Source organism: Lagenorhynchus albirostris, chromosome 15 (genome assembly GCF_949774975.1).
Source record: "Lagenorhynchus albirostris chromosome 15, mLagAlb1.1, whole genome shotgun sequence".
Classification (NCBI taxonomy): Eukaryota; Metazoa; Chordata; class Mammalia; order Artiodactyla; family Delphinidae; genus Lagenorhynchus; species Lagenorhynchus albirostris.
Window position 1 is genome coordinate 12,751,141 of NC_083109.1, and position 24,484 is coordinate 12,775,624.

The following is a 24,484-nucleotide window of genomic DNA, read 5'->3' on the forward strand; positions in this document are numbered from 1 at the left end:
TCACGGGCCTAGCCGCTCCGCGGCATGTGGGATCTTCCCGGACCGGGGCACGAACCCGTGTCCCCTGCATCGGCAGGTGGACTCTAAACCACTGCGCCACCAGGGAAGCCCGCATGTATCATTTTGAATTATGTTTTTCTCCAGGTGCGTGCCGAGGAGTGGGATTGCTGGGTCATACAGTAGTTCTGTCTTTAGTTTTTTTTGTTTTTTTTTTTTGGTACGCGGGCCTCTCACTGTTGTGGCCTCTCCTGATGCGGAGCACAGGCTCCGGACGCGCAGGCTCAACGGCCATGGCTCACGGGCCCAGCCGCTCCGCGGCACGTGGGATCTTCCCGGACCGGGGCACGAACCCACGTCCCCTGCATTGGCAGGCGGACTCTCAACCACTGCACCACCAGGGAAGCCCTGTCTTTAGTTTTTTAACGAACCTCCATACTGTTCTCCTTAGTGGCTGTATCAATTTATTGATACCTTCCCACCAACAGCGTAAGAGGGTTCCCTTTTCTCCACACCGTCTCCAGCATTTATTGTTTGTAGATTTTTTGATGATGGCCATTCTGACCGGTGTGAGGTGATACCTCATTATAATTTTATTTGCATTTCTCTAATAATTAGTGACGTTGAGCATCTTTTCATGTGTTTGTTGGCCATCTGTATTGTATCCTTAGATTTTAGATACTTCTTTTGTAAGCAGTATGAAGTTAAAGTTTTAAAATCTGTCCTGTCAGTCTCTATCTTTGAACAGGAGAGTTTATTTAGTCTACTTATATTTATTGATATATTTGATCTTGTTTCTACCACCTTTATAAAATTTTTCAATTTGTCCTCTTTTTTTTAATGCTTCTTTTTTTCCCCCTTTCTTGCTTTATTTTGGATAGTTTTAGTTTTTTTGGTTTAGTTACTCTTGTTTTCTTCCTTCCTTTCTCCTTCCCTCACCCCCTTCCTTCCTTTCTTTCTTTTTTTTCTTCTACTAAATTGGAATTTAAAACTACCACTGCCACCATCATTATCTCTCCCAAGTTTACCCTGTCCTCTCTAGAACCTGGAATTGGGAGTGCAGGATGTAGACTTTGGCAGTAAGGTGTGCTAGGCCCTCCTTTGGAAGTTGGATATAGAGTCACTGCATGTTGGAGCCCCACCGCTGAATGTCAGTAGATACCAACCCAGGGTGTCAAACACAGGTGCCTGCAGGGCAGGTGAAAGAAGTGAGTGAGTAGATTGGATGTAACCCAGAGTGGGTTGGGATGGGGATTGTGACAGACTATATAGCACACAGGTCCCGTCTATGGGGGTGACCACCAGTCAGGTCAGCCAATTGCTGTTGTCCGGTGGAAGCACAGACCAAAGGTGGCTAGAACTTCTGCTTTGCTGAGAGAGCCTGGCAATAGCATTTGGCCTGCAGCGTCTGGATTGTGACCCAGGCTCTGATCCAGTCGTGCATTGCGTAGCCAGGAGACCAAGGCTCGGAAAGGGGATGAGACTTGCCCAAGTCCACACGGCATGTCCTCATCAAAGCCAGAACGTGAACTCCCAGAACTGAGCCCTCTTCCTGCTGTCTCCCACCATCTCTCCAAGTGGAAGGAAGGAGTTTTTAAGACCCATGAGCATTATTTCCTTTCCCCCATTAATTCCTAATCCAAGGGGCTACAGTTTTCAACCTGCAGCAGGGGCTGGCATTGTTAAAATCGGAAATATACTGTCATGAACTATATTTCATATAATAGGCACGCATGGAGGTTTTCTTTACCGTGCCGGGCAGCTTTTCAGTTCTGGGTTTTCACGGACTTACAGATGTTTTTCGTTTCTTGTTTTTTTTTTTTTCTTTTCTTTTTTCTTTTTCTTCTCCTTTCAAGTGGTGGTGGGTCTTGCTAGTGCCTCTTCATTTGCATCTTGCTGTCACCCTAGACAGGGCATGCAGGGACCCAGAACTGAAATACCGGGAAGTCTTGGTCATGAGGTCAGAGCTTGGCTTCCTGAGCTTTGATGGTGGTGCCTTGGGCAGAGGTCTGTGGACAGACACACAGCTGGTGCAGGATCAGCCCCTCCTGGAGCTGGATGAGGTGTCCCCAGAAAGTGGGTGTGCTCCATGGGATCCAGCCCCCATTGGTGACGTTCCCATCCTCAAGGCTGCCTTTTTCTCTTTGTAGAGAAGACAACGTGACTTTCTAACCACATGTCTCCTTTTGAGCCTCCAGGAGCCCCAAGTCGCAGCAAGTAACGGGTATGGTCACTTCTTCCAGTGACAAATCCAGCTGTGTTTTCACTCTGTGGTTTTATGGCTCTGTCTCCGTATGGCTGCATCCAGGAGCTCAGATGATGCCATCGAGAATCAGGCTCTTCCCATCTCCTGGCTCAGATTTCCTCTGTGTCAGCTTTAGTCCTGGGAGGCTCCCTTCTCATGGTGGCAACGTGGGCCTCCAGCAACCTCAGGCCTGTGTCTGATGAGCACGGCTACCAAGGGAGAAGAGAGTGTGTTCTTCCCGAATGTCCCAGGGCTCGTTGGGTCAGCTCGGATCCCACAGGGATCAAAGCCGCAACCGTAGCAGTGAAAGCGTGGAGTCCTAACCACTGGACTGCCAGGGAGTTCCCCACTATGCTCTCCTTGAGCCGGTAGCTACGGCTGGGAGATGGAAGGCTCTCGAACACGTCCTGGGAGCTGGCCGGGAGTGGCCCCTCTTGGACTCCAGGACGGGAGAGAGGACAGGGGAAAACTGGGGTCCCATAGTCTCCCTGCCTCGTGTCCTCTGCACCCCTGTCTTCCTCTGCCTCTGGGCCCTGTGTTTTTCTCCTGGTCCTTTTCTGAATCTCAAGCAAAGCAGAGCAAGAAAGGGGGAGTTGGCTGCAGCTACGTTTCCTTGATGCCCGGTTTGGCCTGGAGTTTGAGGCCCAGTGCCCACACCTCCGGGGACATGATGGGGTCGCACAGAGCGGACACAAGTGGGCACCCTTTTGGTAAATGTGATGGGAGGGGAGCGGAAGTGGTGGGTTCCTGTGTCTGACATCCTCTCTTCCAGGAAGCGCTCACCTCGAGCCCTGTTTGCAAAACCACACGGGGCTGGCAGGACGGATGTTGGGGAAAGGTTACCCAGCCTGGCTCTAGAGGGGCTTCCGCTGCTGATTCGCTGGGTGACCCCCGCACACCCCCTCCCTTCTCTGCTCTCAGTGTTTTCGAGGAATACCCAGGGCCTGCCCCTGCTCAGACATTTCGTGTTTGTTCTAAGAGCCTACTTGTGGGGGTGCTCACGCCCTACTGGTACTGTTTCCGGAGGGGCCTGTGGATGTGGTGAGGTGTCTACCAGGTCCTGCTTTCTGGCTCTGTGGCCTTGGGCAAGAGGCCTTGCTTCTTTGTGCCTCAGTCTCCTCACCTGTAGAGTGAAGATAAAAACAGTACCTACCTCTTTGGGATGATTTGAGGATGAAATGACTTAAGAAACTGAAGTTTGGAACAGTGCTTGGTACACGTAGTAAGTGCTCAAGTGCTAGCTATCATGATTACTACTATGATTACAACTTTTACTGTTATTATTACTAGAAATAATAGTAAATGTAACAGCTATGATTAGTATGGAAATAATTATGATGATGATAAATATTGTGTCCTTACTGATTACCAACACTTCTACATTCACCATTCCATTCGATCCACACAACCACCTTAGGATCTGATTGTGATCCCATTTCACAGATGTGCACACTTGGTCCACTTGGACCCTCTGAGGTCTTGCAGATCCAGAGGGTTTCTTCTTAGTTTTGTGGTTCTCCCAAGATTCTTAACAAGCAGCTTTTGGGCTCCTTCCAGAAATACTGTTCTCAGCGTCAAGCCCTGTAAGTTCATGTAGCTATTCCACCTTGGATGTGGATTCCAGGGTTTTCAACACCATAGACCGTCTCTTTTGAACTTGACTCTGTTGTAACTTATGAAGACAGTGTGTTAAGTTCTGAACTGGGCAGGAGCCTCCTCACCTCCCTCCTTTTGCATGTGAGGCTTTTGTAGTGCAGCTCAAGCTTCCATTAATTTTGAAGATACCCATATTTTATGCTTGTCTGGGGCTGACTGGGGACACCTTTGGGATTCCGAGATCCTTGCAGTCTCTCTGGGATTGTGAAGCAGTAGAGATTCTCAAATACGAGGAATGGAAAAACTAGCTCAAACAGGCTTAAAAAAAAAAAAAAAAAAAGAGCCCACGTAACTGAAAAGTATGTGGCTAGATGGTTTCGGGTGGGGCTAAATCCAGCTGTCATTAGGGAATTGCCAAACTCTTTTCCAAAGCTGCTGCACCGTTTTATATTTTCTCCTGCACTGTATGAGGATTCCAGTTTCTCTACATCCTCAAGAACACTTGTTATTGTTTGTCTTTTTGATTATAGCCATTTTGGGGGGTGTGAAGTGGTGTCTCATTGTGGTTTTGTTTTGCATTTCTGTAATGACTAGTGATATTGAGCATCTTTTCATGAGCTTATTGGCCATTTGTGTATCGTCTTTGGAGAAATGTCTGTTTAAATCCTTTGCTTATTTTTTAATTGAGTTGTCTTTTTTTAAAATCAATCAATCAATTAATTAATTAAATTTTTGGCTGCGTTGGGTCCTCGTTGCTGTGTGTGGACTTTCCTTTAGTTGCGGTGAAAGAGGGCCACCCTTTGTTATGGTACGCGGGCTTCTCATTGCGGTGGCTTCTCTTGTTGTGGAGCATGGGCTTTAGGTGCGTGGGCTCAGTAGTTGCAGCACGTGGGCTCAGTAGTTGTGGCTCACGGGCTCTAGAGTGCAGGCTCAGTAGTTGCGGCGCACAGGCTTAGTTGCTCCGTGGCATGTGGGATCTTCCCAGACCAGGGATCAAACCTGTGTCCCCTGCATTGGCAGGTGGATTCTTAACCACTGTACCACCAGGGAAGCCCTGAGTTGTCTTTTTGTTAAGTTGTCAGAGTTCTTTGTATATACTGGATGCAAGTCCCTTGTCATATATATAATTTACATATTCTGTAGATTGTCTTTTCACTTTCTTTATAGTCTTTGATGCACAATGTTTTAAATTTTGCTGAAGTCCAGTTTATCTATTTTTAGTTGCCTATATATTTGGTGTCATATCTAGTAATGCTTTGCCTAACCCAAGGTCAAAAAGATTTACACCTTTGTTTTCTTCTAACAGTTTTATAGTTTCAGCTCTTACATTTAGTATTTATTTTTGTTTGTGTTGGGTCTCCGTTGCTGCGCACAGGCTTTCTCTAGCTGCGGCGAGCGGGGGCTACTTTTCATTGTGGTGCACGGGCTTCTCATTGTGGTGGCTTCTCTTGTTGCGGAACACGGACTCTAGGCATGTGGGCATCAGGAGTTGTGGCACACAGTCTCAGTAGTTGTGGCACGCGGGCTCAGTAGTTGTGGCACACGGGCTTAGTTGCTCCATGGCGTGTGGGATCTTCCCGGACCAGGGAGCGAACCTGTGTCCCCTGCATTGGCAGGTGGATTCTTAACCACTACGCCACCAGGGAAATCCCTGTGATCTACTTTGAGTTAATTTTTGTGTGTAGTGTGAGGAGGGGGTCCAATTTTATTTTTTTGCATGTGGATACCCAGTTTTCCCAGCAGCATTTGTTGAAAAGACTGTCCTTTCCCCACTTAATTGCCTTAGCACCTTGTTAAAAATTTATTGACTATAAATGTAAGGATTTCTTTCTGGACTCTGACTTCTTTTCCATTGACCTGTATGCCTGTCCTTATGCCAGTACTGCACCACCTCGTACGATTTGGAGAAAGAGTGTGCCAGTAAAGGGCACAGCAAGTGCAAAGGCCCAGAGGCAGGAACGGGCCCTGAGTTTGCGGCTGGGCAGAGCGGAGTCAACACTCCCTTGTGAACCAAGACACCAAAGCCAATACCTTCCCCTCAGTTTTGGCCCAGCCAGGAACCTAGCCAGAAGGTCCTGCTCAGTTTCAATTCTCCATGCCCAGCAGCGATCTCAGGCAGGAGAAGAGGTGGGAGCAGCCAGACGGAAGAGGGCAATAACCTTTTTCTCATTTTTACTAGCTACTGGGTGTTGGCAGCCCCTCAGGGAACCATCAGTAGAGGATTGCGGAAATTCCAACTTCCAGGGGTTTGGGATGTGGTGGCAGTGCCTCCCAGGGTGTGACAGGCCCTAAAGCTCTTAGTCTCAAGAATAAGAGAGCTGAGGGCTTTGCACTTGTGGAGGGAGGTGGGAGGAGGTAGGATCCCAGGGACACAGGCTGGAGAAGCATGGAGTAGTGGTTAAAAACGTGGGCTCTGGACTTCAATTGCATGGGTTGGAATTTCGGCTCCACCCCTTAGCAATCTTCGACCTTGGACAAGTGACCTCGCCTCTGGGTCCACCTCAACTTCCTCATCTGTCACATGTATCAGGATATATTTTAGCTACAGTGACGGAGACCCGAAACAACAGTGACTTAACGTGTAATTTTATTTCTGTACAAGGCAGTCCAGGGTTTATGTTCTTCCACCCCTGGGTTCTCAGATGTTCACACCGTGTCCACGTTCCAGCCCAGGGAAAGGGGAGACAGGCAAGGAAAACGGAAGCTGCACACACCCCAGTGATCAGAACCTGTGTCCTGGTGGACGGGAATGTTGCCTTTATTCCGGGTGGCCTTGTGCTCAGCTAAGAATCTGTTCTGTTGCTTTTGACCAGGGATCAGCAAGCTTTTCCTTTAAAGGACCAGATAGTAAATATTATAGGCTTCACAGGCCGTGTGGTCTCTGTCGTGACGATTCCACTCTGATGATGTGGCTACAAAGAAGTGAGGACAGCGGGGAAATGACTGAGTGTAAAGCTTCGTTCATTGCAACAGGTGGTGGGTTGGACTTGGTCCGCAGGCTTTCATTTGACCCCCTGCTTGTAGAAGGAGAGCATGCTGGATCTGCTTTGGGGGTTGAGCCCCTGTCACTGCTCACTCGGAGGAAACAGGGAGCTGGCTGGCTACACTCCCCTTTTGGGCCTTGGCTGGCTTGGCAGAAGTTCAGATGCTCAAAATTACTTACATTGGAGCATGGGGCTGGCGGTGCTTTGAGGAGTTCAACTGAATCCCGCATCATAGGTCACAGGCTTCTATCGTAGTTTTATCTGTGGACATGTCTACAAGCAGGCCGTCAGCTCCAGGAGAGTTGGGGCAGTGTCTGTGTCATCTGTGTCCTCAACAGAGGGCCCAGCCTGAGGCCAGGTACACAGGAGGCCTCACTGGATGGATGAATGGGGCACAGAGCTTCCTGGTTCCAGCCTTGAGCATCTCTTGCCTGGACCATTGCAGTAGCCACTAGCCAGTCTTCCTGCTTTTACATTCACTTTATGTTCCCTCCAGTGCATCTTCCACTTGGCAGTCAGAGTTTTTTGGGTTTTTTTGTTTTTTTTTTCCCGGTACGCGGGCCTCTCACCGCTGTGGCCTCTCCCGCCTCAGAGCACAGGCTCCAGATGCGCAGGCCCAGCGGCCATGGCTCACGGGCCCAGCCGCTCCGCGGCATGTGGGATCCTCCTGGACAGGGGCATGAACCTGTGTCCCCTGCATCGGCAGGCGGGCTCCCAACCACTGTGCCACCAGGGAAGCCCCTAGAGGGGTTTTTTAAAGGCTAAATAAATTGGATGGTGTTAGGCCTCAGCTTATAACCCCCCATCACCTCCCCATGGCTCTTGGGATGAAACCCAGAGACCACACCCAGGCCTTACCTGATCTGTGTTTGGTGTGTGCATCCGACCTCAGCACCCATCCTTCTTGCTCACTCTGCTGCGGCTTCCCTGGCCTCCTTGCTGTTTCTCACTGCTTCAGGGCCTTTGCTTGTGCTCTTCTCTTGCCTGGAGTGCTGTTCCCACAGATGTTTGTATAGCCTGTGCCCTTACTTCATTCAGGTCTCCACCCTGAGGCCCTTCTCCTCAGAGAGACCTTCTCAGACCAGTGCACCTCCCTCACTGTCTGTCCCTTCACTTGCCTGATGTTTCACCTAGCACTTAATCAATAATATAAATTATATTTACCAGAGAGGAAAGTATTCCTATTTAACTATCTGAAAGGTTATAAATAGTATAGATGTTCAGAGCACTAACCTCAGAGCCAGACTGGTTAGGCTCAAGTCTGCTCCGTGACCCCAGGCAGATGACCTGACCTCTCTGTGCCTCAGTTCTCAAATCCGTCACATGAGGATAATAATAACTACCTCATAGGGTTGATGTGAGGATTGAGTGAGCTCAGAAAGAGTGCAAGCACTCACGAAATGCTGACTCTTATTATTACTGTTAGTGGTAGTACTCAGCTTCTGGACTGTTCTCTTGACTGTGAGCTCCCTGAGGGCCGTCTCAGTCTCCGTCCAGACCCCGATGCTCTGGGACATACCTGTTGCTCAGTCTGTGTTTGCTGAGTGAGGAGTGAATGGAAATACGTCCCCTTTGTACAAAAACTCAACCCTCAGTGACCGGCCTGCCTCTGTCTTACTTCCTCCTTGAAGCCTTTCCGGCCACACCGTCCTTCCCCTTCTCTGATTTATCATGAGCGCCTTCACCACTTGGGGCTGTTGTTTGTGCCCCCACCCCACTTCCTCCCTTCCTTCCTCCCTCCATCCCTCCCTCCGCCTTCCCTGGGAGCACCTTTCCCAGCTCTGTTGCCTCCAGAGAGAGGGCTCCATCCTTCCCCACCCCTTGCTTCCTTTCTGATCTGTCCCTGGGCCCAAGGCAGGTGCTCAGCAAACCCACAGGGTCCTGATGTTACAGAACATCTGGTCCTTGGGCCATTCGGATCCTCTCTGCAGAAAAGAGGCTGTTCACGTTCAGGCAGAGAAGAAATGAAGTGACTAGAGAAGACCTATTTTTGGAGCTGGTGCTCCGCAGGGCGTTCTCAGAACAACACCTGCCTGGCCCATTGCGGCCTGCGGGCCCTGCTACCGTGTACCATCCTACGGAAGCAGGACTGATAATGGTCAGCGTAGACTGAGTGCGCGCTGAGGCTGTACTTTCCCCCAGAGCTGCTTTTCCTGCAGTGTCTGATTTACCCCTCGCCATGACCATGAGCGGAACCAGATGGCCGGGTTCAAACCCACATTCCTCCTCCTACTTCTTAGAGCCTATGGACCATGCCGCTGAGCCTGCATCTCCTCCTCCGTTAAACGGATAATAACAGAACCTACCTCCCAGGCACAGAGCAAAGGCTCATCGTCACCGTCCTCCCCCACATCACTGGTTTTCAGTCGATGAACCTGAGGCTCGGCATGGAGGGCATCTGGCCCGAGGTCACCCAGCCGCCCAGGGGCGGAGCTAGCCCTGGAACCCATGTGGGACTGTACTGGGAGCCAGTACAGTGTCATATCTGTATGACAGTCATACAGATATGACAGTCATACAGATATGACATATGTATGGAGTGTCATATCTGTGATTTTTGAGGGAGCAGAGAGATGGAGAGATACTGGAACATCTGAGCGTGTCAGAGCAGGATGATTAGAGAAACTTATCTCTGCCGGCGCGTCGGTTGAGTGACACGGCCTAAAAATCTTCCCTGATATCTTGAGACCCAGCTGGTCTCTGCCGTCTCAATTCCTTTCTCATCACACTTACTATGGGGCTGAAACCCTTTGATTAAGACCGGCCTGACCTTTAGAGTGTCCCAGCCTGTGCCGGTGGTGAGGTGCGAGATGAGAGTGAGAAACAGTGGGGGAGGGGCTTGCGGATTAAGCCCCCGACTGGCGTCTTTGTCCTCTACATGTTTCCTCCACGTCCCTGTGAAGGCAAGGGGTTCTTTATACCCATTTTACAGATGAGAAAAACTGGGGGCTAGGGAGAGGCAGTGTCTATGGCCGCCTCTCTGGCCAACTGGTCTCTGTCTCTTTCTTTCTCCTTCTCTCTCGCATTTACTCTCCTCCAGCCACACTGCCTCCTGGCTGTTTCCCTTACAGACCCCATACACTCCCACCATGCCCCTTTGCGTTTGCTGTTCCTGTTACCAGGCATGCCCTTCCCCCAGATTTTTGCAGGACTCTCTCCCTTCCTTTATCCAGACTCTCTGTTCAGATGTCACCCCCTCAGAGGGGCTTCCTTGACCTCCCTATTTGAAAGAACACCTCCTTTCCCAGGACCTTCTAGCCCCTCATTCTGATGTGTCTTTGTAATATTTGTCACTGATTTTTCTTAATTTTGGCCCACCTCCTTTATTAGAATGTAATAGCCACCAGATGAGGAATTTTTCTGTTTTATTAACAAATTTGTCCACAGACTCCAGAACACTGCCTGTTGTGGAGGAGCTGCTCAGGGGACATTTATTGAATGAATGAATGAATGAATGAGTGATGTTCTCCAGCTCCAGATCACACCTTTTGTCCAGAGTAGAGCTGGGACTTGGTTCAGGCCCGGGTGTCCTGGAGGCTGTTTGGTGCCCTCTGGGTTGATGTCCCTCATTCCTGCCCTCTCCTCTACCCTAGGAACTCGCCAAGAGGACCCCCGGCAAGCACCCCGACCACCCCGCGGTCCAGAGCGCCCTGCAGGCCATGAAGACCGTCTGTTCCAACATCAACGAGACCAAGAGGCAGATGGAGAAGCTGGAGGCCCTGGAGCAGCTGCAGTCGCACATCGAAGGCTGGGAGGTGTGTCTGGGGCAGGAGGAACCTTCTGGGCTGGGGACGGGCCCGGAGGGTGCACAACTTGGGTTCAGACTGTGGTCTGGGCACCAGATTTGGCCTGTAGCATATTTTGTTTGGCCTCCATGGTGTTTGCAAAAAAAAAAAAAAAAAAAAAAACAGTTTAATTATTTTTCAATTAGGTCCACATAAAAGTCTAGATTTAAAGTTTCTCTTAAAAAATTGGTAACACTGAGCCCCCATTTTCCATGGCAACAGCCTCTGGAGCCTCTAGATTTCCTCCATCCCCACCACTCCAGTCACTCTCCTTCACATGTTGCCTGTCTGCCTGGTGTCCCTTGAGCTTTTGATGCCAAGGTCAAGGGTAGCTTTTAAGGGTTCACTCCAGGATAGAATTCTGGCTTTGACACTCCCTTACTGGGTGACTGTAGGCAAATGTCTTAACTTCTCTGAACTTCGGTTTCCTTATCTATACCTGCATATAGTCGGTACTCAATAAGTGATAGGTATGGATATTATTACTATGATGATGATTATTAAGGGATGGGATTCTTGAGATCTTCTGTTGTGTCTTCCTTAAATTATTAGAGCTGTCCTAAAAAATCTGTAGAATGAAATGGGAAAATCTGAATCAATAAAAAAGTCAATATCCGAGTAAGTACAGCTGGAATGGGAGATGAAGACTAAGAGGAACGACTCTTGGACGCAGATAATTCTCTGAATCATCTGCCTTAGACCCTTCGGATGTGCCGGCACTGGCTGCATTTGGGATTTCCACTTCATCTCCCTGTGTTGGGGAGTCCTAAATGAGACTGTATAGCTGCGAGGTTGCGGGTATGGCTGCAAAGGGGAAGGACCTGTGCTCTGGAGGAGGTGGGTGTTGTGGATTAGTGTTTGTCATGTACCCACTCTCCTCTGCCTGGCCTTCCCGCCCGGCTGGAGAACAAATAGTTGCATTTCTCAGACTCCTTTGTAGCTCAGGTTTGGGATATGATTGGCCAAGATCAGATCCAGCTGCTCGAGATTTGGAAAGCAGGAGTGGGACGGAGGCCACCCTTGTGCTGTTGGTGCAGCAAAGCACAGCCGTGGTTGTGTTTGACTTTCTGTGATAGCATTTGCAGAGGGCCCGGTTTCCAGCTTCTGAGTGTCAAGAGGAAGGGCATCCATTGTGTTGTTGGTGGCGTGTATCTAGCAGGATGGGGGGTGGCTTTGTAGCTGAGAGTTGAGGCAGCAGCTTCTGAGGGCCTGGAAGCAGCTTGGGCAGCATTTCCCTAGAATATCAGCTCGGGCAGGTGGTGGTCTGATTCTCCTTTTCCCCAGTTGGAGCAGGGGCAGTGGCTTCCCTGGAGGGCCAGTTCTACAGTGTTCTTGGTTTTTCTGGCAGCTGTGATTCTAGGCTCTTCTAACCCCTCCAAGGATTGGATAAGGCCCTCATTTCTTTCTGCTTAAAATGCATAGCTTGGTTTCTGTTCCTGCACCTGAAAATTGTGTCAGGATGTGTCCTCTGAGGAATCACATTTCACCTTCATGATGTCAGAGCTCTGATTTGGTTTCTTGTGATCCTCTCAGCCTTCCCCTCTATGGTTCCATGATGGCAGCAGCTCCAGGCATCATGTGTTCCAAAGCAGGAAGAGACAGGGGCTCGGCCAGGGCAGTGAGGGGGAGCTCTCCTCCCTAGTGGAGGAAAACCTTTCCCAGAAGACCTTTCCAACTCATTGGCCAGAAGTGCGTCACTTTCGGCAAATATGCTGACCTAAAGAGCACATAGAGTGGACACGTTTAAACATCTGCCTGTTTGGGCTTTGAGCTTCCTGGCAGCCAAGGTAAAAAGAGCAGGACACCGAAGTTACTCAACATTCATTGTCAAAAAAGGAACAAGCTGAGCAGTTCTTCTGGGTGACAGAGAGTTTCCTGGCATCCATCTAGAAGGGAAATTTCTCACGTGAGCCCCTGTGGAGAGAGTATTAAGCAAGCGATTTGGCAGCCAGAGCAGAAGTGATTTCCAGATGCCTCCTGGTAAGGGCCTAGGGAAATAGGAACTAAGGGTCTTTGGGGTCCTTGTTGACCCTGAACTATCTGCAGTTTGAGAGTGGCCCTTATTATGACCTCTGTCGCTGGGTAAAGTAGGAAATAAAGTGACGTAGAATAAGAATTGCTGACAATCTGAGCACCTATTACACATTTTCAACGCTAGAAGAGAGGGCAGTTGTTATCCCTGTTTTACAGATGAGAAAACTGACGTGCAGGGTCTTGGCTTTGGTGCCCAGCCTTTTTTTTTTTTTTAATTTATTTAATTAATTAATTTATTTTTGGCTGCATTGGGTCTTCGTTGCTGCACGTGGGCTTTCTCTAGTTGCGGCGAGCAGGGGCTACTCTTTGTCGCGGTGCACGGGCTTCTCATTTCAGTGGCTTCTGTTGTTGTAGAGCACAGATTCGAGGCACGCGGGCTTCAGTAGTTGTGGCGCATGGGCTCAGTAGTTGGAGCTTGCAGTCTCTAGAGCACAGGCTCAGCAGTTGTGGCGCACAGGCTTAGTTGCTCCGTGGCATGTGAGATCTTCCCGGACCAGGGCTCGAACCTGTGTCCCCTGCATTGGTAGGCGGATTCTTAACCACTGTGCCACCAGGGAAGCCGCCAGCCTTTTAACTTACAGATTATCCTGCCTTATGCAAGTTTGTCCTACTCTCCTGGCCTCATTTTCCCCTACTTGTCTAATTTCAGAAATAACATCTCTGAAGTTATCTCCTGGCGTCGTTGTGAGGGTCAAGCGAAGGGTAGAACATGAATGTTCTTTGGAAAATGTGAAATGGTTTTCTGTATAGTAGAAAGGTTTTTAAGTTTAATCCTCAAGATGACTTGGGAAAATAATACGTTCTAGCTAGAAAAAATAATGTTTAACAGTGAAGCTGCTTGTAATAGCTTCATGCCCTCAGTAGTTAGAACCTCAGGGGACAGTGTGACTTACAGGTGTAGTTTACAGTGAACGATGGTGGTTGCAAATCCTGATTTCTGATTCTCTCCTTGATCCTTTTTAATCTTTTTTTTTTTTTTTTTTTGCGGTACGCGGGCCTCTCACTGTTGTGGCCTCTCCCGTTGTGGAGCACAGGCTCCGGACGCGCAGTCTCAGCGGCCATGGCTCACGGGCCCAGCCGCTCCGCGGCACGTGGGATCCTCCCGGGCCAGGGCACGAACCCGCGTCCCCTGCATCGGCGGGCGGACTCTCAACCACTGCGCCACTAGGGAAGCCCGCTTTCTAATCTTTTTGTTTGACCTCTTGCCAATCTGATTAGAGGGCTGTCATCTCTCTTGGAATACGGCTGACAAGGGACTTATTTCTGGAGGAGGGGGAGTCTTTTCTTGGCCACTTTCTTGCTGTGCGCTTGGGCTTGCATCATTAGTTTGATCTCCAATCTCTGGGTTGTTTTTTTTTTTTTGGCCTGATCCTCTGTAAGCCAATTGTCCTTTTTAGCTGTGGGACTGGTTTAGTTAAAACCGGATAAGTTAATCCATAAATCCATTTTACTGAGCACAAGTAAATGGGAGTATGTCTCAATACTGTGGATGTGAGTGTATGAGCCCACCCCCTCTGCTTGGTGGGGTACCTTTGCCTCAGTTTCCTCATCTGTGCAGTCTGGCTAATGGCAGGATGCCCCACGGGTCACTTGAGGATTCAGGGAGTGGATACATGCAAAGCGCTCAGAACGGTGCTTTCTTTATCAGATCAGAGTAAGCGCTCAATAAACGTCAGGAGGAGCCGTGGCAGCAAAGCAGGATTTCTTTCTTCATTTTTTTTAGATGAGAAAACATCATGCAACTTTGCCTAGGGCTCATACCAGTGTGGGCTGACCCTCCTGCAGAGGGACACTCCGGACGTTGGGCCCCGCAGACTTTCGTGAGAAGCTCACGGTCATAAAAAGAAGTGCATGTTCTTAATAAGAAAGAAATAGAACACACCACTCTTGCTGGCTCTGGAAGCCCTGCTTTAAGAGACCATCAACTGCACTCACCCACGAGGGACAGAAGGAAATAGGGGTGAGGACACATAAGACCATTAAAAACAAGGACCATAAACAGAAGTTCTTGTATGTTCTCCCCACCCTCCCTGGGATGCCTTGTGCTCTCGCCCCTTCGAAGACCCCTGCTCTAGACCAACAGCTGCGTAAAAAAACCTTCAGGTTACCTTCTAGGAGGCAGCACAGGGTAGGTGAGTGGATAGGATGGTGGGACCACCTGTCTGGGTTCAGGTCTCAGCTCACTCACTGACCATCTCTATGACCTTGAACAAGTCACTTCACTGCCCTGTGCCTCAGCTTCCTCCTCTGTAAAACGAGAGTTGTAAGGGTTAACGGAGTTTTGTAAGATCCTTAGAACTGGAGTTGGTGGGTGGTGAGCCCTATGCCTGTGTTAGCTTTTGTCATCTTCTCTGAGTGTCAGCACTTCAGTTCTGCACCGTCTGAAAGAGGACTCCAGCCCTGACTGGGGGACACCTTGGTGCGCAGCCTCTTCCCTGTGCATCTGATCCTTAGCGCCACCCCTGACCTGGGTTCAAGGATTCCGGGGAAACCGAGTGTCAGCTGGGCTTCTTAGCAGGCCTGGGATGGAAGGGACCTCCCTCCGTAGTGTCCTTGGCATTTCAGATGCAGTTTGCTGGGTGGTCCTTGGCCAAGGCCAGGGAGGCAGCTTCCCAGGCTGGGTGTGCTGCTTCTCTGCCGTCCCCTGACATTGGTCTAGGTCTGTGTGACCTCCAGGCTCTTGGGCCCTACAGCTGGGCCAGGTACTAGGTTCATATATAGTACATACGAACGAGTTCCATTCCAAGAGTGTATTTGTAAGTCCAGTTTGTTCACGAGTCCAACAAAGTTAGCCTAGGTACCCAACTTTTTTTTTTTTTAATTTATTTATTTTTGGCTGCGTTGGGTCTTAATTGCCGCGTGCGGGCTTTCTCTAGTTGCAGAGAATGGGGGCTACTCTTCCTTGCGGTGCGCGGGCTTCTCATTGCGGTGGCTTCTCTTGTTGTGGAGCACGGGCTCTAGAGCGCAGGCTCAGTAGTTGTGGCACACAGACTCAGTAGTTGTGGCACACAGGCTCAACAGTTGTGGCGCACGGGCTTAGTTGCTCTGCGGCATGTGGGATCTTCCCGGACCAGGGCTTGAACCCGTGTCCCCTGCATTGGCAGGCGAATTCCTAACCACTGCGCCAGCAGGGAAGCCCGGTACCCAACTTTTACAGATGACGCCAGACACGAAAACTAAGTTATGTGATTGGACATGCAAACACATGTTCGCATCTTTGAAAGTTCGCAACTTGAAGGTTCGTATGTAGGAGACTTACTGTACAAGCAGCCAAAATCTCCCTTTGGAGCCTGGAAGGGCTGGTGGGTGGACATGAGTGAGGTGGAGGAGACAGGAAGCACATGGTCTCGAAGGAACTGTCGAGTTGCTCTGTGCTCTGAGCTGGCCCATGGGCCACTGATGGAGTCTTATCTACCAGGGAATCACACTCTCCCTGTTTGCAAGGATGCTGGGCTCCAAGGGGCTCTTCATCCCCTAGCCCCAGGGCAGCAGGGGTGCTACCTCGCTGGGTCGCTGTGCTGTGGGCATCACATATCTGCCTGTGGCACGCAAGCGTCCAGGCTGTGATTTCTGTTAACGGGTGTGTGCTTCTGTCCTGGGCTGCACAGCTCTTGATTGCAAAGAAGCTGGTTCCCCAGGACCCCGAGTGGGCCCCAGAGAGGGTCTCTGGCACCATTGGGCAAATGGATTTGCTGCTTCTAGCCGGCCCGTGGGCACAGAGCAAACCGACTTTGACGGCAGTTGGGGAGACTGCAGTGGGCAGTTAGAAAACAGCCTGATTTCTGAGTTGCCAAAACCAGTTTCCCATACTGGGTATCAGAAATAATTGAGTCAGCAGATCTTTCTGGGGTATGAACTCCTTGTCAGTTCTGGGCGTTGAGTGTCTGGGGAAGGAGATTCTATGAAGAATTCTCCTTCTTTCCTCCCCAAGTTCCTTTCCAGGCAGAGGTAGCATCACGTCTCTTTGTTGTGATCTGCAGGTTGGTGAAATGAATTTCCCCTAAAATACCACTTTTGCATAATATCCCCTGGGCCTAAATGTCAGAGGCACCCCCTTGCCCACCTGTGGATGGGGCCTCCAACCTTATCTTGATGTATTTAAAAGTACATCAAGTATTTAAAGTTGGCGGCTGTAAGAAAGAGAGACTTCAGTGGCTTAAATGAGATAAAAGTTTATTTCTCAGTAGTGATGCAGGCTTGGGGTGGGGCACCTCTGCTCCATTCGGACCCTGGTCCCTTCCAACGCCTTCCTCCGTCCTTTGCTGCGTTGTATTCCACTACCGTGGCCATCTTCCAGCCTATGGCAAGAGGAGGGAAGAGAGGAGAGGGAGGGAGGCAGTTTTCTCAAGGAAATGATGTAGAAGTGAGGCATACTGGCCATAATGTGGTCACGTGACCACGCCTGGCACAAGGGATGCTGGGAAGTGGAGTCTGTGGTTGGGCAGCCACGCGCCAGCTGAAACTCCATGCCTATGACGGGAGAGGAGCACGGATTTGGGGACCCTCCGGGGGCTTCCTTAGCCGGCATTCTGTGCCCTCCAGGTCTCTTTCCAGCTTCCTCTCTGTTAGCACTTTGGGATCTCTCTGCCCCTGCCTTGGTCCCCCCAGAGTTCCAGATGGACCTGTGTGGTCCCTGGCTCTGAGGACTCCTCCCAGCAGGGACCTTGCCTATCCCTATCCTCAGCCCCTTTATCTTCGCCATCCTCCCAGGCCCATCTTGCTCCTCGCCGGTGCCTTTCCTGACCACATCGCCCTGAACCCCATGGAGGTTCAGTGAACGTCATGCACACCTAACATCTTGGTCGTTTAGCATAGATGACCAGGTAGAACTTGGGAACTGTTCCCGTCTATTCTCACATCCTGAGCTAGAGAGGGTGCTCTCAGAATCCTCTGCCCCTGGTGGAACTCACATTGCATTGGTCGCCTGTTCTGCAAGCATTTATTGAGCACCTACTGTGTGCCAGAGAGTGTAGTAGGTGCTGGGAATACCGTGGCAACTGCTTGATAGATGCTTGATAACGCTTCCTGTCCTTATGGAAGTGGCATTCTTGTGGAGGAGATAAAGTAACAAGTCAAGACACGAATAAATAAGGGGGGGAGGAGAGAGGCAAAAACCCAACCAAACAAAACCCATAACAAAACCAGATGTCCAGTAGGGCCGTGTGAGCTGAGTGAGTCCTTTCACCTCGCTGAGCCCCAAGCGCCTGTTCTGTGAAATGGTCATCTGTGTGTGCTCCTGCCAGCGTTGTTATGGCACACTCACCAGAGGGAAGCCACCGATCAGGCTGTGTTGGGTTTCTGTCTGCTCACGGATGTGCCTCCAGTGGTGCATTGAGATTTTGGGGGTGCAGGGAGGCAGGGGCAGGTTCTGTCTGTGGGAAGGAAGGGGGGCATTCCCAGGGGAGCTCCTGCATTTGCCAGCTCATGCACCGCAACCCCCCATCGCTCTCCCAGGGCTCCAACCTCACGGACATCTGCACCCAGCTCCTCCTGCAAGGGACTTTGTTAAAAATCTCCGCCGGCAATATCCAGGAGAGAGCCTTCTTCCTCTTTGACAACCTCCTTGTCTATTGCAAGCGGAAATCCAGGTGAGTTGCTGGGGAGACTGGGACAGGGCTGCCCGGGTGGGCTGGGAGACTGGGACAGGGCTGCCCGGGTGGGCCGGGAGGCTGGGATTGGGTTGAACTCTTGACATAGGCTTGTCACTTCCCTCTCTAGGCCTTCCTTTTCTATTCTGAGTTCAGGGATTTGTTCTAGATCAGCACTATTCAAGAACATAGGTTATTTAAAATTTTCTGGTAATCACGTTACAAAGAGCAAAAGAAATAGGTGGAATGAATTTAAATAACATTTCATTTACCCCAATATGTGCCCAAATATTATTATTTCAACTTAACTTAAAAATTTATTAAATAGGTATTTTGCATTCTTTTTAAAAATTTACACTAAAGCTTCAAAATCTAGTCTGCATGTTACACTTCTAGCACATCTCAATTTGTACTAGGCACCTTTTAAGTGTTCAGTAGCCGCCTGTGGCTTGTGGCTGCCACAGTGGACAGTGTAGGTCGAGACGATCATGGAAGTTTGGAGAGTCTTTGTGCCACCAGAATCCTGTGATTCTAAGATCCAAAGGTAGATGGTTTGAGGGGAGGGAAGTCCTCTCCTGTTAAGTTTTTTGAGGGAAAGATAGTATCTTTGTCATCTTTGTGTCTTTCACTGGAGCTTCTTAAACTTTGTAGCGTGAACGGATGGGTGGATGAGTGGTAGACTGATGCGGGTGTATGTGTGGTTGGATGTGTGGGCAAATGGGAGGAGGGATAGATGGGTAGTTGCAGGTTTGGGAGATGAATGGGAGTGATTGTCTATGTGTGTATGAATTGGTTCGTGGATGGATGAACGAGTAGGTGAATGAGTGAGCAGTCAAGTGGTTGGAGATTTAGGAGATGGCTGGATGGAGGGATAGGTAGAAAGTTGGGGGAATCTGTGAATGTTTGGGTAGTTGGAGAAATGGAAATGAAGACATGATGAGCCGGCAGAGGTTATATTTATTTATTTATTTAAATATGTATTTATTTATTTTTATTTGGTTGTGCCAGGTCTTAGTTATGGCTCGTGGGCTCCTTAGTTGTGGGATCTAGTTCCCTGACCAGGGATTGAACCCAGGCCCCCCTGCATTGGGAGTGCAGAGTCTTAACCACTGCACTACCGTGGAAGTCCCTAGGACAGGTGTATTTAAATGAAAGGCGTGTTGGGGTCTTTATGTATGGTTTGTTGAGTGAATGGGTAGATGGATGGATGGTTGGATGGTCATAAACTTGGGAGGCTGAGTGGGTGGTGGAGGTTTGGAGATCAGTGGAGGGATGATCAGTTGGATGGGTGTGTTGAAGGATGATTGGTTGATAGTTGCCAGGGTGGTTGGACTCTGGTACGGGAGGTCGGTTGATAGGATGGTTGAGTTGATGGATAGCTGGATGAATGATTGGAGAGACGGAAAGTTAGGAGACGGAGGGGTAGGGGCACGAGTGGATGGTTGGATGCATGAGTGGGTGGGTCGATTGGTGGACCAAGAGAATTCCTGCCTTTCAGTTTTCTCGCTGAGGAGGTAGAGGACAACTGACCAGTGCAGCCCTTTTTGAATTAAGCTTCCTGTTATTTTGTTTTAGGGATGAAATGGTGACTTTCCAGAGGCTTCTTTACCCTTTTATCTAGCAAAAGTTAGGGCTGAGGGGAGGTCCAGATCCTGGGTCCTACTGTCAGCATCACCTCCAACTTCCCTTGTGGCTCTGGGCTTGTCACTTCCTGTCTGTCTGAGCCTCGTTTTCCTTGTCTGATTCTGCTGGCCTCCTAAGGTGGTGGTGAGGAACCTTTCCACAGGATGAATGAGGGCTTTCCGTGTGAGTGTGGGGAAGCTTCTCATGGTCTTCCTCCTCCAGCCTGACCTCTCTGAGCCTCAGTTTTCTCTTCTGTAAAATGAGGTTGATAAACCCCTTCTTACCGTAGTGTTTGCTTAAGAGCAACTGTTGAATCCCTGCTCAGCCATTTCTCTAGCTCTGTGACTTTGCCTCTCTTTGCTTCAGTTTCCTCATCTGTAAACTAGGATGAATTATCATGTATCTTGTACCGTGTACAAGGGCAAACATGTTAAGTGTGCCTGGCACATAGTAAGTGCCCAGAATAAGGAGTAGCTGCCATTACTGTTAACTTACCTCCACATGTGATGTGTTCCTATTCAGTGCGATCCCACGGGTGCAGCACCTGGCACATAGTAGGTGCTTTAGCCACAGGCCCCTCCCCTTCCTCCCTTTCCTCCCTGTTCTGGGACTTGGTCCTTCTGGTCAGAGATCTCCATCTCCCTCTTTCACCATCTCTGAGTGGCTGGGTCAGTGTGTCTCTTTCTCATTTGATATTTTATTCCCGTTAGTCTGTCTGCATCTGTCTCATGTCCTCCTATCCCCCCATCAATGCCCCCTTCTCCTTCCTCCTTGCTTCCTGCCTGTTCTCACTGGAGCCATCCTGAGAGTCCTTCTTCGACAATGCCAAGGCCACTGCCAGCGTCCACCCCTAGCCCTTCCCCCCCACCCGCCGTGGGCTGTCTGAAGCAGGCACTTGTCCCAGAACACTGGGGTTTAGAAAGCAGAATGTCCCTTCAGGCCTCTGTGACCTCCCAGCCTGGGCCACGTTTGCTCAGCCTTCAGTCACCCTGTCGTGGGCCCTTCCTCCACTGGAGCAGTAGCAGCTGATGCTGATTGTACTGGACACCCAGTGGGTCGTCTAGGGCGCACGCACTCTTGTAAGGCCGTTCCCTGTCTCAGGCCTGCAAATGAGCTGGGCTGGCTAGAAGGAGAGGGCACATCTGTCGCCTGGGAGAACCTGGCAGGCGGCTTCCGCCCCTGCTCTGGGTCAGGAGCCAGAGGGCTGGGCTCCGAGAGGTCTCAGAGGGATTGGGCATTGGTGGATGGAACTCGCAGCGTGGCTCTGATGTAGTCACAGGAAACGCCGGACGCTGGTAGGTGTCTGTCTACGGTCGTGTCTTTGCCTGGGCCATGCCAGGCACTGCCTCTCCGGGTTGTGGGTCAGGGGAGGTCTCTGACTCGGAGTGCTTCTGGTCTGATTCAAAAGCAGAGGCTCCTTGGATGTCAGAAGTGGAAGGGAGAGTTTTTAAAAACGCACCTCCCCATTCTTCAGAAGGCAAAACTGAGACACAGAAGAGCTAAGTCTCATGTATCTCGACTGCTTGTTTAACATCTTAGAGGCGTCAGCAGCGTGTAGTGGTTAAAGACTCAGAGACGCTGCTGCTTGCAAGCTGTGTGGCCTTGGGCAAGTTATGTCAGCTCTTTGTGCCTCTGTTTTCCTGTCTGTTTAATGGGGATGAAAGCAGTCTCCGTCTCATGAGGTGTTTTTTATAGATTAAGATAAAACATGTAACGTGGTTAGAATGATGCCTGGCACGTGGTATGTAAGGTAGAAGAAATCTAAATCTGTATCTTCCCTTGGGTGTGTCACAGACAGCTTACCCTTAACTTGGGTCTAAAACAAGACTCTTCATTTTCATTGTAACTCCTGCTCCAAACCTTTTCCTCCTTGAGTCGTCGTCATTCCCAGTAAATGGCACCGTCATTTACCTAGGATCTCAGGCCAGAACCTTAGTTGTCCTTGATTCTGACCTGCCTCACCCCCCATCACCAGCAAGTGCTTTGCATTCTCTCATCAAACGTTGGTCAGAACCTCAATGTAATTATGATAAAAATTCCAGGAGGGAGGTTGTGTGTATATGTACGTAAATGATTTTAAAATTTACGTGGAAACAGAAAGAGATAAAAATAGCTAAAGACAGTTTTGAAGAAGAACAAAGCTGGAGGACTTTTATTACTGATACCACGGCTCACTATAAAGCTATAGTAATTAAGACAACGTAGTACTGGTGTAAAAACAGACAGATTAATGGAATGGAGTAGTGAGTCCGGAAGCAGACGTACATGTAAGCAGTCATTTGAATTTCAACAGAAGCACCAATGAGGTGCAATAAATGGTGCTTGGTCAGTTTGATATCCAGTGGGAAAAATGAGTCTTGAACCCTTACTTCACACAGTATACAGAAGTCATCCTCAGATGGATTATTGATTTCACTGTGAAAGATAAAACAATAAAGCTTCTAGAAGAAGGCATAGGAGGCTATCTTCATGATCTGGGGGTAAGCAAAGATTTCTTAAATTGGACAGAAAGTATAATTATAAAGGAAAAATAGATTTATCAGACTGCCTTAAAATTAAGAACTTCCGTTCATCAAAAGACACCAAGATGAGAGTAAAAAGGCAAGCCACAGAGGAGGAGAAGATCTTTGCAATCCACTTTGCAAAGGACTCATATCCAAAATATATAGGCCAAATTTGGCCCTCTGCCTATTTTTATAAATAAAGTTTTATTGGCACACAGCCATGCCCATTCATTTTTGTGTTGTCTGTGGAGGCTCTCATGCCTCAAGGGCTGAGTTAAGTAGTTGTAACAGAGACCATATGGCCCACACAATTGAAAATGTTTACTGTCTGGCCCTTTTTCAGACGAAATTTGCCGAGCCCTGCTATAAATCATTAAGAAAAAGACAGACAACCCAACAGAAGAATGGTCAAGGGACAGTCATTTCACAAGTGGAAGACACCAGATGGCCAATAAACATGAAATAGTGCTCGGCCTCATTATTCATCAGGGAAATACAGATGAAATCTTTATTAGAGACACTCCTTTCTGCTGCCAGAATGGCCCAAATGAGAAATTAAATACCAGTTGTGGAGGATGTGGAGCAACTGGAATGTCCCTATGCTGCTAGGGGTGGGAGAATTGATACGGCTTGGCAGTATCTACCAAAGCCGATCGTATGCATTCCTTATAACTGAGCAATTCAACTCCTGGGTAGATAACCCGGGGAAATGCACACGTATGTTCTTCATAAGACATGTGTCAGAACATTCCCAGCAGCACCAAACTGGAAGCACCCAAATGTCCATCACCATCACCCTGTGCGATTCCACGTATGTGAAGTGAATCCATGAGTTTAGACGTCAGGGTAGTGGTTACCCTTGCAGGGGGTAGTGACCAGAAGGGGGCGTGATGGAGGGCTTTTGGGGTACCTTCTGCCCTCCTGTATTGGAAGGTATAGTCTCAGAGACTTTGTTTTGTTCCCTGCTGCAGCCCTAGCACCTAGAATAGTGCTTGGTGCCCAGCAGGTATTTTCTTGAGTGCCTGTTGAATGCATGGGTGAGTGACTCCCCTGGTCCCAACTTGGTATCCTTCCCATACGAAGCACTGGTCAGATTGTTTGTTGAGTGACTAAATGGGTGAGCAAGAGAATTCACCTGAATGAATGAATGAATGGTGGGTAGGTAGATGTAAGTGGATGGATGGATGGACTTCCTACTCCAAGTTCCTTTCCATTCTGGTTTTATTTCAGGAAGTTCCTGTTTGTTAGACACCCTGAGAGTCTCTACCCATTTTCTAGCCTAGAAGAGTGGGTTTCTGTTGCTTCTTGTTGGTTTCACATCCACATCTCCTGTTGGCTCAGAAGTAGCTCTGGGAGGTCAGCAAGGCTATTAACCCATTTTCCAGATGAGGAGGCTGTGGCTGAGAGTGGAAAAGTGACTTGCTCAAGTCACCCAACCACCAGCCAAAATGCCATACTTCTGACCTGGTTCCCGCACTTCTCCTGTCCCCGGGCGCCCTTCTGTGTTACTGCCTTGCTTCCCTTTGCTCTGTTGAAGACGGTTGAGCCCCAAGGAGAGGAGGCATAGGGGACATTGACTTCCCACTGTCTTTCAGGGTCACTGGGAGCAAAAAATCCACCAAGAGGACCAAATCCATCAACGGCTCTCTGTATATCTTCCGGGGTCGAATCAACACTGAAGTCATGGAGGTGGAGAACGTGGAGGATGGGACAGGTAGGTCCCCACCCATGCCCTGCCCGAGCCCAGCCCCCCTGCTCTACAGCACAGTCTCTGCTGTGGTTCACCAGTGTTTTCCTTTGATCGGGAAAGATAACCTGTCCACAGAAAAGTGCCTAAAACATACGCACATAAAGCCAACCCCTGGGTGGTCACCATTCAGGTTAAGAAATAAACTGCTACCTGCACCCCAGAAGCCCCTCACACGCCCCTCCCTGGCCACAGTGCCTCCTTCCCCCAGAAGTAACCACTCTCTGAATTTTGTGATGATGATTTTCTTGCTTTTTAAACATATTTTTACCTCCTAACTATGCATTGCTAAACATTTTAATTAAAATTTCTGTTTTCGAACCTTATTTAAATGGTTATATGATTACAAATAAATATAAAATTATATATATGTATTTCTTA

The 24,484-nt window shown here is 49.3% G+C and overlaps 1 protein-coding gene across 1 annotated transcript in view; it reads left to right on the forward strand.

Annotated features, from left to right (window-relative positions):
- The window catches only part of PREX1 (phosphatidylinositol-3,4,5-trisphosphate dependent Rac exchange factor 1), a 197,622-nt gene that overhangs the window by 110,324 nt on the left and 62,814 nt on the right, over positions 1 to 24,484 (forward strand). Inside the window, exons 6-8 of the mRNA XM_060123573.1 lie at positions 10,416 to 10,577; positions 18,096 to 18,229; positions 23,952 to 24,070. Of these exons, the coding sequence (XP_059979556.1) occupies positions 10,416 to 10,577; positions 18,096 to 18,229; positions 23,952 to 24,070 (415 nt within the window). The remainder of the gene's footprint in view (positions 1 to 10,415; positions 10,578 to 18,095; positions 18,230 to 23,951; positions 24,071 to 24,484) is intronic.